Consider the following 16,965-nt stretch of genomic DNA (forward strand, 5'->3'; position numbering starts at 1 on the left):
GGCGCCAAAGCACCGGGCAGAGCTAAGCGCTCGCTCCGAACGAGATCGAAGCGCGTGCATTCTGGGCACAGAAATGGCCGAGATGCCGCCACCCTAAGACAGACGTGGCGAAAGTGTATGAAGGCTCCCTACTCAAGACGCGACCATGTTATGCTGGCAGCACTATCTAGACGGCGCTGTAACGTTCGATTTTTCACGTGCCGCGTTCGAATGCAAGTATCTGTGAGCATCTTTTTCCGCGAGATAACAAAAACAACTAAAAATAATTAAAAAAAAAAGATTTATGCAGCTTGTGGCCTCGGTGTCCCATTCAGCTTTATTATTTTATTGCATTCTTTCAAAGCTTCCGTGAGCCCGTATGTTTCACTTTACGTGATAGCGAAGCTGAAGCTACTTGCAAAAACATGTTCCCCCGAACGATGCTCGCACTGCACGAGCGCGCATGCTGGAAAGGGACACTGCAAGCTCGGAGCTCGCTCTTGTAGCCTCTGCTCCGCTGGCGCTTCGAAAGGAACGGAGTATAAAAAAACTGTAGTGGGAGAAGCGTGATGACGCACTTTCGAAACGCGAGCCAAATATTCAATTTTGCTCGCCTGGAGCGCTGCTCAAAACATGAGAACTTCGGGCCTTTAACATTCCAAACGCCACACTTCCTGGCGTCTGCAGCAGTAACTGTTCTAAACCAAAAGCTTAAACAAATGACATCTTGCACGCGCGTTCGTCAATGATTTATTTTGGATATTTCCTTCGAATTTCTTATACGAGAAAGGCACGCACATGCGGCACCCACGTCTGCAGCAGTAACTGTTCTAAAGCAAAAGCCTAAAATAAATGGCATCTTGCACGCGCGTTCGTCAACACTTTATTTTTGTTATTTACTGCGAGTCTTTTATAGGGGGACGGCGTGCGCGTGCGGCGCGTGCGGCGGTGCGAGCTTAAGGTTTTGAAAAAAATCCACGGAACCCTTGCAATAAACAGCTTCGCTGTAAAAATGCGGTTACATAACGACGGAGCTCTTGCTGCCGACGGATTTCGTCTGCGTTTCGTGTACTTACTTTCGCTGACGCTGCACCGACGACAACTATACGTGCGTCGTACGCGCTCCACCATTCGGCTTGGTCGTCTCTGTCGCTGTTTGCTATTCACCATGGAAAGTTTCTTGGCACTATTGTTCACAGAAGGAGAGCTACGCTTTGTAATTTTACAAGATAAAACTGACCTGTAAAAAGCACCTTTGACGAAAGGTTTAGAATGCTACATGCTGGCGCCCATTTTTATGCCCTATTTTAGATCGAGTCTGGTTATTTCAGACACCCTATATATATTTTCAACCATTGCGCGCGCTGCTTTCAGTGTCGTTTTCGCCGACGGACGCCGATCCTCTCGAAGTGACACGGGTTAACGTCGCAGCGCTGTACCAGTATCCGCTTTTGTGCGCTGTAGTTTCTGTGCGACGATGTGAGAATTCAGCGATCGTCTCGCCGTTCAACTTTGGGTCGACGAGCTAAGTGCCCCCGCCTGGACGATCGCGTAAGCCTCGTTTGACGAGACCGACGAAAGCGGTGCTGATCAGGGGTGGGCAAGATACTTCGAAATTGTATCTTCGATACCGATACTCGGTACCCTCGAAAATTGTATTTGAGATACCGATACAAGATACAGATGCAAAACTAATCTCCGATACAGATACTGAATACTGTATTTTAGATACCTCGATACATCGCTAAAACCTCATCCGAAGTACTTTAAAATGGGTGTATCTTATTGCTTTAGATTAATTAACAAAGGTATTATTTGAATTCTTGTGTTTGTTATATTGCGTCTTTTTTTTCAAACGTTTACACAAACGTACAAACCTCAGTAAAAATATTGCAGCCAAGAGAGCAGCGAGGTATAAAGATACACGCTATTTCAAATCCACAGAATCTACCAAACCAAAACGTTCTATCTATAATTGAGTTTTAGTCTCCGCAAGTTTTTTTTCAGAAACACGGACCATGTGGTGTTAACGAGTTATAGTAGATCGTGTTTTCAGGGAAGGATATTTGTATTGGGAGCTCGCGCTGCCACATCGAAGCATGCTCTGAAGCGCGCGCATGGAGTGGTATCGATCCAATGAAAACGATATACTGAAACTCCCTACTGTCGCTGTCGGGGGCTGAAGCTCGAAAAACAAATACAGGCATTGAAAGAATCAGGAGAACGTGTTGGTTAAACATTCATGAGGAGGATTCAGAACGCAAGTAAGAAGAATGGACACACAGAAATATGAGACAGACATGGCAGTCGGTGTCTGTCTCGTTTTCATATTAGTCCCTTGAGTTTACTTGTGTTCTGAATCCTCAAGAAATGACAGACACTTTTAGATAGACGTGCAAGTAGGCAGCAATTTAGCACCATGTTTTGCGTCTTTTCGTTCTGGTCGCTTTATTGTAATATTGTCGCGCAAGAGCTTGCTGCCGTTTTTGCCGCCCTGGCGGTTGAAAAATCCTTCGGTCACGATGGCACCCGTAAGACCGCAGCCTTAAGCAGAAGCATTTGCTCAAAACGCCGGTCTGAAAGTCCGCCACGATGCGGGCGTAAGATTAGCAACGCGAAGGAGAACAGCCGTTCTACAGGAGCCGAGGAGCACGTTGGGGTGTTGTATCTAATAAAGGCGCTTCTCAGAGAAGGGTATCAGCGGAGCATATCGAACTCAACTCGAGGATCTTGCAGGTAGCTCAGGAACTCAAGTTTGACTTGATCTTCCTGACAACTGGGGCTCGTGCCGCAGTGGGCTTCAAAAGAAAAGAATGCATCAGCCGATACGTCAGAGGCTGCAGAGGTTGATGGCGCGCACGCCAAAGGACGCGTGGTATGCTTGGTTGCATTTACAAAGTCAATTACAGCTTTTTCTGTGAGTTGCTGGCCATGCTCGCGGACATCTTGAGGTTCTCGTGACAACCACCGCAACTTAAAGTAGGGGTGAAGAACAGCAGCAACAGTCGCTTCATTTGCACTTGGTTTCATTCGCATAAGCTCGTCAAATCTGCGAATGAACCCAGATGTAACCGCATCCAAAAGTGGTCTGGAGTAGACGAAGTCCATACCAGCCTTCTCCTGAAGCTTTGATTTTACGGTAAAAAGCGTTGGCAGCAGCTCCCCGAAGAAGCAATCGGACTGCGCTTGGAGTCGCGTCAGAGCGGAGGGGATGGGCTGCAGGATCTCACAGTACTCGGCAATAAATGCTAAGTCTCTTTCTTGGAATGTCTGCAGATTTAGTCCATCGCAGACATCTCGCAGTTTATCCTTCGAGCGAAGGAGGTCTTTCATGCTGTCATACAATGAATTCCAGCGTGTTACGCATGGCGTCTTCAGAGAATGCCCTAGGATGTCCACAATAACTTCAGACGACTTGGGTCTTCGAACACAGTTCCATAGAGCCGAACACTTTGACATGACCGATGTGTTAGCACGTTCAAAGGACGGTGTCGACAAGGCTGCCTTCGCATCTGAAGTTGCCACAAGACTCAGCGTGTGACATGCGCATCGAAGATGACGAGGCAAGTTGATTTCAGCATCGTCCAGGTTGTCGGGTTCGACCATAATTTCAAAGAACAAGTCGGCGGCGACATCATCTGCCAGTTAAAAAAGGAACACATTTAGTCGAAATACTTAAAACAGCACTCAAGATTACATGTTTGGAAACATTTTACGGTGAATAACACATATTCATAGAAACTAAAAGAAAAACAGTTGTGCAATAATCAAAAACACTCTCGTTTGCATTAGCTCCAGTGGCTTCACCTTCAAGTATTTGTATTGCGTATCAAAAGAAGAATTATATGTATCACAAAAATTAACCAAGTCAGCTGCACCAGACAAGAGGAAAATTAGAATCGGTGCATAACATGACGGATATTTTTCACACTTCTTGCATTTGTAATCGCACGTTACCCACTTGGGTTTAGGTTATTTAAACAGTCGTAAATCAGTCCTTAAAAAATCTGAGAAAATGTTTGATAATAAGTACAGCATTACCCTTACCCCGGTCAGTAATCTCAGAACAAAAGCCGAACTCCCTGAAGGCTTTGGCGAAGTTGCTGGCGTTGTCTGTGACCGTGGCTACGACCTTCTCCCGCGAGATGTCGAAGGACTGCCTGATGTCTTCCAGCATTTCTGCTATCCTGTCGTACGTGTGGCTTCCACGAAACCTCCTGCAGGCCAGTGCGAGCGACCTCCGAGAAAGGGTGTCAGCATCGATCTAAATAAATATACAAATATCATCATTCATTAGTTACTTAATCATGATTTTCCACAACTTCTACTTTTTAATACAGAATATGTTATAGGAATAGCCTCAGGCACTTCCGGCGACGCCTTCTAGGTAACGAAGGTGGGGAACACGAAAATTGAAATATAAAAAACACCGGCAGCGCTCCGATACGAACCAGCGTCCCTCAGATTATGAATCCGAAGTCTTAAACACAGAACTACTAGGGACTTTTTTACGAATCTCTGACCCTCATACTGTGAATCCGATGTCTTAACCACTGTACTACCGCTCTATGAGGGAACCATATGCTTCGATTCACCTTATACGTGGGCGAAGCATAAAATCTACGTGACCTACGCGTTCCACTACTTTTGGCAGGGCTTTCTTCCGGAGACGCTGTTCCCAGCAAGCTGATGGAAGCTCCCCAAAATAATGCGTACACATTCTGTGTTACCACTGCCTTTGCCACGGTAGTGAAGGAAAGGGACACATTTTGTTTTATTCAAAACACAAAGCGCTTACCCAATGAACCGTGACACCCATGAAGCTACGATGGTGAGTGGACCAGATGTCAGCTGTGGTTGCAACATAGCTTTTACCAGACAACTTCTCTCGCGCGTCATCCAGAAACTTTTCCCATTCCTCATCAATTCGCCGACCTAGGGAGCGTCGCGACATCACACTAGTCCCTGGGCGCAAGCCTAAAATAGAAAAAGAGACAATGTACAATTATAGTGCAGTCTGATTTCGCATAGAATTGGAAGCTCACCTGTTACAAGCTGTATGAAGCCTGGCTCTTTGACTGTCGATAATGAATGCAACCCATCCACAACGAACTTGACGGTCAGATTGTCTACTTTAGGCTGAGTCAGTTGACTCCCGGGAGAGCAAAACAGTTTCGTTTGGCGCATTTTGTCAGCAGGGGCGTCGGCCTTTCTCTTGACTGCTTGTTTTCTCCACCCTTCTTTGTACTCATCGAACCTTCTTAGCTCTTGTGGATGCACGCGCTGAAACAAAATAAGTATCGATTAATTATATAGCCGCCACACAAGTAATATTACACAAAGCGTACTTCCGTAAGCTATGCAAATGCACCGTTTTGGTACATAAGACAGCACTGAAAAATTAGATACATATAGATACACTATGTTCGACTCAATGCATTTCTTGGCATGTTACAAGCAAACAAAAAATCTAATTTAAGTTGATTCTGCACCTACCTTTAAGTGAAGCTTGGAATTCGAGGTTAACGAGTAGGCGCCACAGATGGTTGCTTTACAAAACGAACAGGCAGCCTTTACACTGTCGTCCCTAGATGAAATCACGGTAAAATACTTCCCGTCCAAGATGGCACAGCGAGGAGTATTGTCGTTGTCTGCCATTGCTAGCCCGTCGACGCGGCGGAACAAATAACTTTCAACTCCAAGACTGGGACTGCGAAGTGCGCACCAAACAGTCGGAAATATCAAGTGAAGTTCCGCGGAAAAGAAAACCAGGGACAGAGCTCAGCCTGGCCGCCTAGCGTTTTGCAGACGGCGCCCTCCTGTCTGGCTCCTGTAGTGCTCTGGGCGGCCGTGCAACCCGGGTTTGCTATAGACACACAAAAAAAAGGAAAATGCCCGTGCAGAGACTGCGAAACCGCTCGACTTTCTTTCGATCGTGTTTCTTTGTTTGTTGTTTTAGCCGCGGACACGAGATTTGTTTACTTGATGTTGTCTTTTCGGAGGCCTTCTATGCTCTAGCTTCCCCTGAACAAGAGTGAAAGAAAACGCAGCTTCGATTTAGAAGCGCACTTTTGCAAGTATCGGGTATTTTTACAATACACGATACTTTCAAGAAGTATCTTCGATACCGATACTTCGATACAAGTTTTTCTGGCAAGCGACACCGGATACAAGATACTCAACTGTATCGAAAGATAGTATCGAAGATACAAGTATCTTCGATACTGCCCAGCTCTGGTGCTGATAACTTCTCTTTATTCGTTTAGTGTTCGCCATTGAGACAAGTCGCGTCGCAAAATCGTTGCGATGCGAGTGTTTCGTTTTGTGGTAGTTTTTGTTGCGATGTGAGAGCTGTACAGCCGTGTTTTCTGTGCTTCGTGTCTTTGTTTTGAAAATCGCGTCTTGTCGAGACCAGCACAAGCTTCCTCTACGCCGATGCCTTCGATTCGATTGTTTAGTGTTCGCTCATTTGAGAAGGAATGTAAAAAAATCGTTGCGGTGTACGCGTTTCTTCGCGCTGGCGGGACATTGCTGCAGTCATACCATTGATGCTGCACGCTGTCTGAAACACTCGAATGATGCCACCGCCGTGCTGCATCACCGGACTCGGCTTGCTTCCCTGCTCGCTTTGATAAATGAAATATGCCAACTGGTATGACGTCTTCAAAGCGATATTTATTTATCCGTGAAGCTAGCGCCCTCGCCGAGCCTGGTCGTTGTGAGCAGTCGGTGGAAAATCAAGTAAGCTGCATTTACCTTGTTCCACCTACCATGTCACACCTGGCCCTGCCGCGATAAGATGAGGCAGAAAATCTACGAGGACCACGCCTCATGCGAGATAACAGAGGTACCTTTAGCCGCCTCGCGATAATGTCGTCCCATTCAAAAAGCAGCGACCTCGAGGCCTCGATTGTCACGAGCCCATATCGAATGCCTACGCAGTCTTCGCGTCCACTGTGTGAGCAGCATTTGAATATCTTCACCGCAGAGCTCGATGACTCATTCCCGGGGATCGTACTGTTGCCATTGTCCCCACAGCTCCGTCAACAAATTTCGCGAAGGAGCAAAAGGCGGCTTTGGAAGGAAAGACTGAACGAAAAGCTCCGCTTTCATCTTTTGAATTCCGCCGCGACGAAGACGCTTCTTGGTCAGTGGTGTTGCGTTCGAGCATTCTTGAATTTCACTAGCGACAGGAAGCTGGTGTAAAGTAAGAAATCTTCCAACTCAATGTCGTTGCACATTAAGTTCGGGATTACCGCTGCACGGATTTCGCTTTTGAGTCAAACCATCTATTTTGTTTTATCTTTTCCCAGATATCGTTGAATTCTCCCTGGAGATTGCAATGATGGGCTCGGCGTCTTGTGTTATGCTAAAAAATGGACACGTAGGCATTTAAAAAAAAAATTAGAGTGGTGGTGACAATTTGCTCAAAGGCCAGCTGTAATACGTCTTTATGGTGTAAATAACTTTGTATTTGCATCTATAAAAACTTTATTATTACAACACGTTGTCCTTTAGTCCGTTACTCTGAATAAAGGTTAAAAACGCGGAACAGTACCAAAGCTTTTTTTTCCCCTGTCGATACGCTCAAAATCATCAATTAAGTTATTATTTTTCTTTCTGTCTGTTGTTTGTAAACACGTGAGTGGAGTACTGGCACGTTACGGCAACTGAAAAACCATAACGAACGAAAACAAAACTGCAGATTTATTTGCCGTTTTTACCTGATATATAAAAGTCTTTTCATCTTGCATTTTGCGCCACGTCTTTCAGCGAAGCTTCTTTGGAGCCTCTTGACTTATAGTGCTGTCAAGCTAACAAAACAAAACACATAACGGTTTGTTGTGCAACTTTAAACTTTGCTGCGTTCAACCTTCTGTCGAGAATTCTGAGTTAATGGTGCCTTGAATGTCAACTCTAAGTCGCTCCAAATCTAGAATCATGAAGGCAGCGCACATCAGGCCTCCCCCCCCCAAAAAAAAAAACAAGGCTTCTGATCGTTTATTCTTTTCCTTGTGTCGCCTTCCAGTTAAATTTTGTTGAAACGAATTCGTGTTGACAGTCCTCTATGCACGAAGACTTAAAGGGTACCCTTTTAGCATTTATCTCCGAATGCATTCTCGTGGCTTGCTTAAAACTGGGTATCCTCTCAATACAAAAATAAAGAATAAAAAAGAGGAAGGTGGGTTTTTTTTTATACGCAACACGAAGTCGTGCTTGCAAGACTTGGTTGTCAGAACAAAAACATGATACTTTCTGCGTTCGAGTCTTGCATGCTTCGAGGCATAAAACACTGACCGGAGATGCACATGGAAGTATTCGAATTTACCGTATAAACGAGCAGAAATATTTTACTTCAATTTTGGGGGGCAAAAACGAGTATAGATACAGTGCAATATAGAGCTGGTTATATTGAACCATATACTCGGGGCATCTTGTTAGAAAACAGTAGTTCTTTAACAGCTAATTTTTTCGCAAGCTCGCTTACAACATACATTTTTGTTTTGTTTGTAATAAAAAAGGGTGATTGAGTGGTGTTTTATTACCTTGTCCCATCTGGCGAAATTGCTCATCTGCGGTATCTGCAGCTAAAAAGACAAGTCGCCCGTTGAGGCCGACTAACTTCAAGCGCTGTATATACATACACAGATTACAATTAACCTGCCCCATTATTGAAAAACTAATTAAACACGACACCTAAATAAGAATCACTATCAGATCTAGATATGAACATACTGCGCGTGATGTACGCAACGGTTTGGATGTACCGCTTTTTTTGTGAGATACAAAGAAAGAAGAAAAAATGTAGGGGTACTGTTCGGCTCCGACAAATATATATAGAAATACAAATATAGAAATAGTAAAGATTATTCACATGATTGGGTTTTGGTAGATGTATGACTATCAAATGAGAAATCTTTCTTTTTCTTCATTTTTTCTTTCCTTTATCGGATAGTTGATTAGTGACGAAGGCCTCAACCTTTATCGCGTGAAGTCGCTGCGTCCGTGCAACTTCTTTGTCTGGTCCGCGTCTTTTCGCGCTATTTTTAATTCCGAACCTTTAGCAGCACTGAGGGCTAGTTGAAGGGGTACCTGTGGGTCTCTTGCGTCTTAATTATGATTATAATATTCAATATTGCGTACGCAACTTGCCTACATATGTGCACATTGAAAATGTTGCATTTAGCGTTTCTGTGAAATGTAGGCTAACTTTCTCATTTACAGCAGAGACACCAGGCGCCCATTGGAGCTGACCTACTTCCTGTTGTCTAGACAAACACAACTGCTTAAGTTCAGTCATGGCTTCACCCAACGAATAAACCGACCGATAGAGCCTTACACACAGAAAATTTAGAACGTCTGGGTGTATGAAACTTTAGGAAACTTGCACTGAGAAGTGCTTGCCGACAAGGCAAGAATACCATCATGAATACAGCCTTATTTTGCGCAACCAATGCTGCGTAAGCTTGAGTACTTCATGTGACTCCAGATTAGCATCCGTACTGGACTGGTGAGATTGTTTCAAGGAAGATCCCTCTATTGAAAGTCGATAGAACCAACTTTGGCAAAGAACAATATCACCATACAGTTACCCAATTGGTGGTTCTCAAGTTAAACTATAATATTAAATACAGATGCAGATTTTTTATTGACGTATTGATTTGTTCGTAAACCTGAACTGGTGGCAACTAGAATTAAATCGCAAGGCACACAACCGAGCACTATACACAAAATAGCCTGATAAGCCTTGCGTATTACTGGGAGCAAGCGTGTGTTTGTGTATTCTTTGTTTCTAGCTCTTAAGCCATTAGCGGTATCTTAAAGTAATTGTGAACTCAGCTTTTTGCAACTATCCATTTGGAACTGAAATCAAAAAGGTCTCACCTAAAAATATATGAATACCCAAAAATTGATTTTAGTTTTGATAATTGCTCTGGTTTCGGGCATGTGAAGCCAATATGCTAATTTTTGTATTGAAAGTACTTTATAGGGACAATTCTGTTTTAATTGCTTTTAGTTGTTAGCGAGTTACTTGTTCCTTTATGGCAGAGGCCACTTAGCTTTTAGGAACATTATTATTTGCTTTTTCAAATTCGGATAAACAATATTCCGTTATATCGACCGAGCTCTTTTAATTGGGCGATCGTCCCGTATATACGTGCAATTAAATGTAAAAAATGGTGCTAAAGTCGACATAAAAAAAAAATTAGATTAAGAAATCTCTCTTAATAAATATTACATGGTTTTTGGAGTATAATTCATGCTACTTTGGAATTTTGAAAGTATCATAATATATAGAGACCTTCTTGAATGTTTATAGTGTACTACAGATATGAAAGGGGCACGGACAGGGTATTTATGCTCGCCAAGGTTTACATTGCTATATGGCATATATGATATGAGAACCTATCTATCCAGAACACAATTCGTGGCTCGAACTTAATTTCTTTTCAACCCGAAAACTGCCAATTGGGAACTGGTCTGTTTCAGTCGCGCTAACCTTCTTCTCCTTGGTCACGTGCCGTTCGCTATGGTTTAGACACACAGACCAAATATAATCAAACGTCATGGGTGATTGAAAAGATATCGAAAACACACACTCAATAAATATATATATTGGTCCAAGTCCAATATATATATACCAGCTTCGATCTAAAATGGACCGTAAAATTCGACACCTGCACGTAGCGATTTGAAATTCTCGTCAAATGTGTATTTCACAGGTCGGTTTTTTTCTTCTAAAATTACAAAGCGTAGCTCTCTTTTTGCAAAAAATAAAGCCAATAAACTTGCCAGGGTCTACGGCGGGCGGCGACGCAGACCCTGGCAAGATATATATATATATATATATATTGTTAGGGTGGTGCTGTCGGCAGCGGAAAAGACAAGACACTACATGATAATAGAACAAACATACGATTGATGGAGGCCGAGCCGGCCCGTGGTGTCTGGCGCGAGATGGTCGTGCGCGCCACTGCCCCGTCGTCGTCTTCACCTTCCTAACAGATAAACACCTCCTTGAAGATAAAACGACTCGCGCTCATAAAGATAGACGAGCTCAACGATCTCACTCAAGAGATGGCGAAATTACTTTTCGAAAGTAATTAATTTATAGTACTAATTTCTTTCCTCGGAAATAGGCCAATGTAACTAAATCACATTACAAATTACGGCAGAGTAAAAGTAATTAGATTAGACTACAATTTATTTTAAAAGTTTTCAAATTATTTTTGAAATCCTTTAGGCAGTAATTCGTGCCCGTGACAAAAACGGAAAGCTCACCGGCTTCGCTGTCCATTCAACGGTGAAGTTAATCGGTTACTGGCTGATTTGTTTGCATCCTCCTGGTTTTGGAGAAGTCGTCGACTTCGGCTGGTCGGGCCACGGCAACTCATTTTTACATGAAGTTGTAACTGCTCTTGAGAGATGTGCTAAGCTATATATAGAAGCCGGAAATAGAACTTCAGCAAAATATTCACGCCCGTATTGTGTGCTAAATAGGATGCATCACACGTTTCGAGGTCAAATTTGAGCGTCAAGGTAAAACCGTACAAAACTGCAAATGAAATCACTAGCAAATCTCAATCGAATACCACAAGAGGCGACATTTTGGCGTAATTGTTCAACACGCCATACCTGTCACTCTGTTCACCTGTAGCTCACTTGAAACCAAACTTTGTTGTGAAACCTTTACATTAAAAAGTCAGAATTATCATAAAATCCACGGGAGGAGCTGTTTCCTCAAACCATGTGAGAAAACAAAATATACAAAATAAAAACGCACCATTTGTTTGGCGTCACAGCACGGGTAACCACTAAGCATCCGCTTGTATAACTGCACACAGCCTTAAAAATAAATGTTTTATCATCTGTGAACCATCAGATTATCTTGCCGCTGCCCCTAAAAAGTGGTTAAAAAAAGAAAATCAACTGGCATTCCAGCCGTCTTCTGTGTGGGCGGTCGGATCGAGCTTTACATTTCGTGCGTGATGCCTTTCCTGCCAATCTCATGTTGCAATAGACAACTGTTACTGAAAACACGATAACGGCAGGGTGCGTCTTTCGAGTGCCTGGCCTCTAGGCACGCCTTTCTTTGTCTTCCGTCGTTCTTTGATTGGACGGCTGATTCAAGGCTCAAGACACTCCGAACCCGTATTGAAGTTAGAAGAAAGCACGCTCTGGATGCGGGACAACTGAAACACGTCCCTGCCGTTCCCATCCCCTGGGTAACCATATAGAGACAAAAATATAAAAACTGGTTTTATTTTTGTAATGCCTCGACAAAACACACAAAGGTAACGAAGAAACAGACAAACGGATTTGTAGAAACCCACACGCTGTGTTCTACGCATTGCTCCAAAACAGGAACGAGAGCTCGTTCCTCGTTCCTTCGGAATCTTGGAACGAGTTCCTGTTATAAGTTCCAGTGGCCTGAAAGAAACGCGTTTCCGTTACATTTTATTTTAAAGATTGTAAAGTGTTGTTACCTTACCGCCACATACGCGTATTTTAATGGAATGTTGTTAAGATGAAATTATGGAAATATCCACATCGAGCATCGTGCCCAGTTGCCGCAATCGCATTTATTCCTGTTCTTTGTTTTCGACTATCTCTCTGACACCTCCCAATCCCTCGAAGTTTCAGGTTGAAATAGCCGGTAATAAAAAGCCTTAACGCCTGCTAAAATAGAGTAAAATTGCAGATAAAAAAAAAAAGGAACGCGGTTCCTGCTGCCGTTTTCTGGAAACCGTAACGAGTTCTCGTTTTAGCACTACCGATGCAAGAAGGAATGGAGGCGTGCCTCCGTTCCTTCTGAACGGAACAGGTGCAAGGAACGTCGTTTCTTGGAACGCCGTTCCGTACAGCGTTGCCCATATAGGGCGTGTTTTGTTTTGATCACCTCAACTCCTTTGCTGACATCAGATGAAATAATTTGCATGATTGGTTGGTTACTGTGCCTACGTAAAATTGTTCAACATGGCAGGTGAACCTTGCACCATCAATCACGGCAGTGTAGGGCCAGGTGGCCAGAGTTAGCTCTGATGATTTTGTTTTTGTGTTCTCAGAGTCTATCATTAAGACATCGTTCAGTCCTCCCTATGTACATTTTCTAACACGAAAGGGGAAACGAATACGCCACTTCCTCTGCGCACACGACGAAGCTGTTCTGATGTTTCGTGGTACAGCTGAAAGTTCGGTGGGAATAAGGTGAGTTCGCTTGTTTGCACAGGTTGGAAAGCTGATTAGGAGCACAGAAGACGACGTCGATGTTGAACTTATTGGCGAGTTCTTTGATGCCATAAGAAAGCCTGTTTCTGTAGGGTGAGAGTCGCTAATGAAGGTCGCGAGCTCAGATCAAGGTTTCAAAACTTCCGTTTAAATAAACTCTCCAACAACGCCTTTTTCTAGTTATCTTTCTTTCAGCTCTTTCTGCTGTTAGATGCGGTACTCTACTCAAACTTCACCAACTCAACATTTTACAACTATACCCGAAGAGCTTCGCAAATTTCCATCCCACTTTGTCGCGGACGTACTGTAGCCGAGATCGGTTTATTAACGTTGCCTTTAGCCCAGCACCCCCCCCCCCCCCCTCCTCTTTTATTTTCTTCCTTTTTTTAGAGAGTTGGAAACTCACGACGGCCGTGCTCCCGTGCCTCGGGGTATCCACCTAGAACTGTAAGTTCGGCGTGGGAAAATGTGCTCGCGTATGCGCCGAGTAGAAGTTCGTGCGGCCTAAAAGCGGTGCGGTAGGGACGGGATGGAACGAAGATGAATGGCTGTTCCCGGTGGGATAACGACCGAGTGGTGTGCACGAGCGTTCGCTTTCGTGGCCCTGAATAACCGCGCCACACGACAGGGCCGAGGGTTATGGATAAGGTGCACTGTCAAATGCAAATGCACGTTGACAGCGCCGATGTGGGTGAAGGCAGAAGAGAGAGGGGTAAAAAAGGGGGAGGGGAGCAGTTGGTGTCGTCCGTGTGCTCGCCTCTCTTCAAGATCCCCCCCCCCCTCCCCCCCCCCCTTAGTTTTGCTCCTTTCATCTTCACTCTAGTTCGAGGATTCGCAATTTCTTTTTCTTCTGTTTTTGTTATACCGGTTTTATTTCTTTTTTTGCAGACAAGTTTAGGACGCAATTACTTGCAGAGCGTCTCTGCACGTGGTCGTGCTTTGCGGACACGCTCCCTCGTCTATCCACCGTCGCTGGCCAGGTTTCGTTCTTGTGGGCCCTGCGGCTCTGGGCGCCTCTGCAGAACAGCTCGCGTACTTATTTTTGCTTTTTCTATCGCTCACTATCCTCCTCTAGTTCACCGCCACTTAAGCCAGAAGCAAGGACGTCATGAAGAAGGTTATTTTTTGCTTGTTTTTGTAACTTTTAAAATAAAGCGAAATTCGAGAAAAGAAAAGTTGAAATAAGTTACTACGGGCAGTGCGCTCAAGTTCGATGCAAAATGGAAACCAGTTGAAAATTCGTTGCAGGGCCCCTTTAATGATCCCGTGACTCAAGTTAGCAACTCGGGGTGAGCTGCGCCCGCCAGCGTTATGGTTAGAGTCAGTGTCACCGTATAAAACGCCGGGCTTGTTATGCTCGTGCCTCTTGCGTCGTTATTCGTGATGAGTCACTGTTCCCTGAACGCCCCCTGCGCTTCCCATTTTTCTTTTGTGAAAATAAAATAATAAGTGATTGATTAATGATCGCTCGATGACGCAATGTTATTGACTGCGAAACGATAATAAAATACGAGGAACTCTCCCCGCCCTGCGTTGCTTAGGTGGTCGGTGATTATAGCTTCAAGTTCTTCCGATTTCGCATATACTCCGTGACATCAACTTCTCGAGGAAGTGGGAAAAGGGAATCTCGCTGGTCATCGAACGGTACGAGTCATCGACGTTCGGCTTGATTTTTAAACTCACGAAGAGGTTGCTGTATGGCCAATTTAGTTTTGTATTGCTAAATTTAGTGGTATTTTGCGTTAAGGCGCCTCCTTGCTCTAGTTTACATCGAATCGTCTACTTCCAAAATACTCTGCATGCAACACTGTGCGCGTTGCATTATGTGGTTTCTTTGGCCTTGAAAAGGAGTGGCATGGTTTCTATTTCGAACTGCCACTTGACGAGGTAGTGCATTTCAGCGCTACGTAAAAATAAAGTCTGCGCTTGCTTGCATTGCACCCATTTATTTTAGAAAAAACCCGGCCGTGTTTCGGCAGCTGTAAGGACCTCCCTAGACTTAGCGAGGAATAGGAGTGAGGTGTGCCGCGTTTCATACCTTTCTTACGGTCTGGCTACAACACCAGGGTGCAGAATGACACACCCGTGTCACGGTCATTCAAGAAGCCTCCTTGAGACGATTGAACAGTATCATCGGCCTAGTACAATTTTCCTTCTACCTTTGGTTATAAACTCTGGAACGTCGGGAGCCTAAAAAAAAACGTGCCCCAGCATTCCATTTGTATTAATAGGCAACACCATAAATTTAAGGCAGTCGCATATTCGAAAATGTATGTACTTCATTTTGTCGTGACGGGATATCGTGAGCTGAGGTTCGCAAATAATAAACAAAAGGGTTGCCAACAAGTGCCCAAGACGCTTTGTACGGCACCACGCCGCCACGATCGCTTTGGTTTTGCGAGAGGTCTATCATTCATAACAAAGAAGAGAAACATTCCGCGGGTCTGACTGCGTAATTTCTGTCCTTCTGCAAAATATTTTGTGTGGGTTGTATCACGAAAAAACGTCTCAAGTTTTGTCTTAAAACAATACACACTCTAATGAAAACTTTGTTTCTAGGCAAATCTACCATATATTTATTATGTGCTCGATGCACGTAAACTAGAAACAGAGTGTTTCAGGAGAAACTAAGGAGTTTCATAAACTTCGTAGTTAATAAATGTCGGTCGGCTTGAAAGCCAATATAAGTTGCCGGACGGCACGAAGTAAACAATTCAACGCGAATGAGGTTATTTTTCAGATATATCTGGAAATTCTCTCGAGAAAGGGGTAAAAACTAACTTAAACCGCAATCACACAGCTAATACACCCGACAAAACAATTGGTTGTATATTTGGTCATTCTTCCAAACACGTTTAAATGCGGTAGCTTTGTTGGGTGTGTGGTGCTTTTAGTTCGGATGGCGCCCAGGGCAGGGTCTTAAATGGAAACAGACTTCATCGCAGTATTGTCTCTTAGTGACGCAGCGCGCTCTTCCCTTCAGCATCACCCGGATACAAACGAAATATTTTCGCGGAATATTCTGGATCAACGAGAAAAGGAAAGCACCTGCTTCTACTTTGTTCTTTCTTACCCTTTCCCCCTCTCTTCGTTCCTGCGCGCTTTCTCACACCACCTACTCTTGCTCCTCCCGTTCCTGCGTGCTGCGTCCGTAACTTAGCACCCAGTCCACACGGCTTCCACGACGGGAGCTTCAATCCCTGGCACCGGTTTCCCTTATCATTTTTTTTTTGCAATATTGTTTAGCGGTTACGGTCTGACCGATATACAAATTTCATGCTTACACGGCTCCTGAGGTTGGTTGGCCCTATGAAGCTACTGCTTTAGAAACAGTCTTCATACACTGCATGAGGAGTGTTCCTTTCTTATATGATCGTCCTGTCTCATTGCTTGAACAAAAACTTCATCCAGACATGATCAAAGCAGACATATGTATCCAGCAAACATGCTTCATACATGTTTGGGGTGTGTCCACTGACGATTCTGTCAACCCATACGCAGCAAACACCATGTCCTTCGCATGATGCATGAGCAGTGTAACATCAGATTTAGTATAGATTCTCCAGAGACAAAAAACTAATGCGGGGAGCAAGTCGTCTGCTTCTTTCGCAGGAATTGCGGTGACGTCAGAACAGCGACGATCTCTGATTGGCTTTGACTGAAAAGATGTGCGTAGACCTCAATGATAGATTTTGTATCCAGTGTTTCTTCAATAAACCAATAAGAGCTGCGCTGTCTGACATCATCGCAACCCTG

General features: G+C 44.1%; 1 protein-coding gene across 1 annotated transcript; it reads right to left on the reverse strand.

The window, feature by feature from the left end:
- Positions 1–3,970: 3,970 nt before the first annotated feature.
- LOC120841609 lies at positions 3,971–5,637 on the reverse strand. Its single transcript, XM_040212535.1, has 4 exons — positions 5,476–5,637; positions 5,025–5,262; positions 4,778–4,956; positions 3,971–4,243 (listed from the first exon to the last, which is right to left on the reverse strand). The coding sequence occupies exons 1-4, from the start codon at positions 5,635–5,637 to the stop codon at positions 3,971–3,973; spliced, it is 852 nt and encodes a 283-aa protein (XP_040068469.1).
- Positions 5,638–16,965: the final 11,328 nt, after the last annotated feature.

Source organism: Ixodes scapularis, unplaced genomic scaffold (assembly GCF_016920785.2).
Source record: "Ixodes scapularis isolate PalLabHiFi unplaced genomic scaffold, ASM1692078v2 PGA_scaffold3__209_contigs__length_174095766, whole genome shotgun sequence".
NCBI classification, from domain to species: domain Eukaryota; kingdom Metazoa; phylum Arthropoda; class Arachnida; order Ixodida; family Ixodidae; genus Ixodes; species Ixodes scapularis.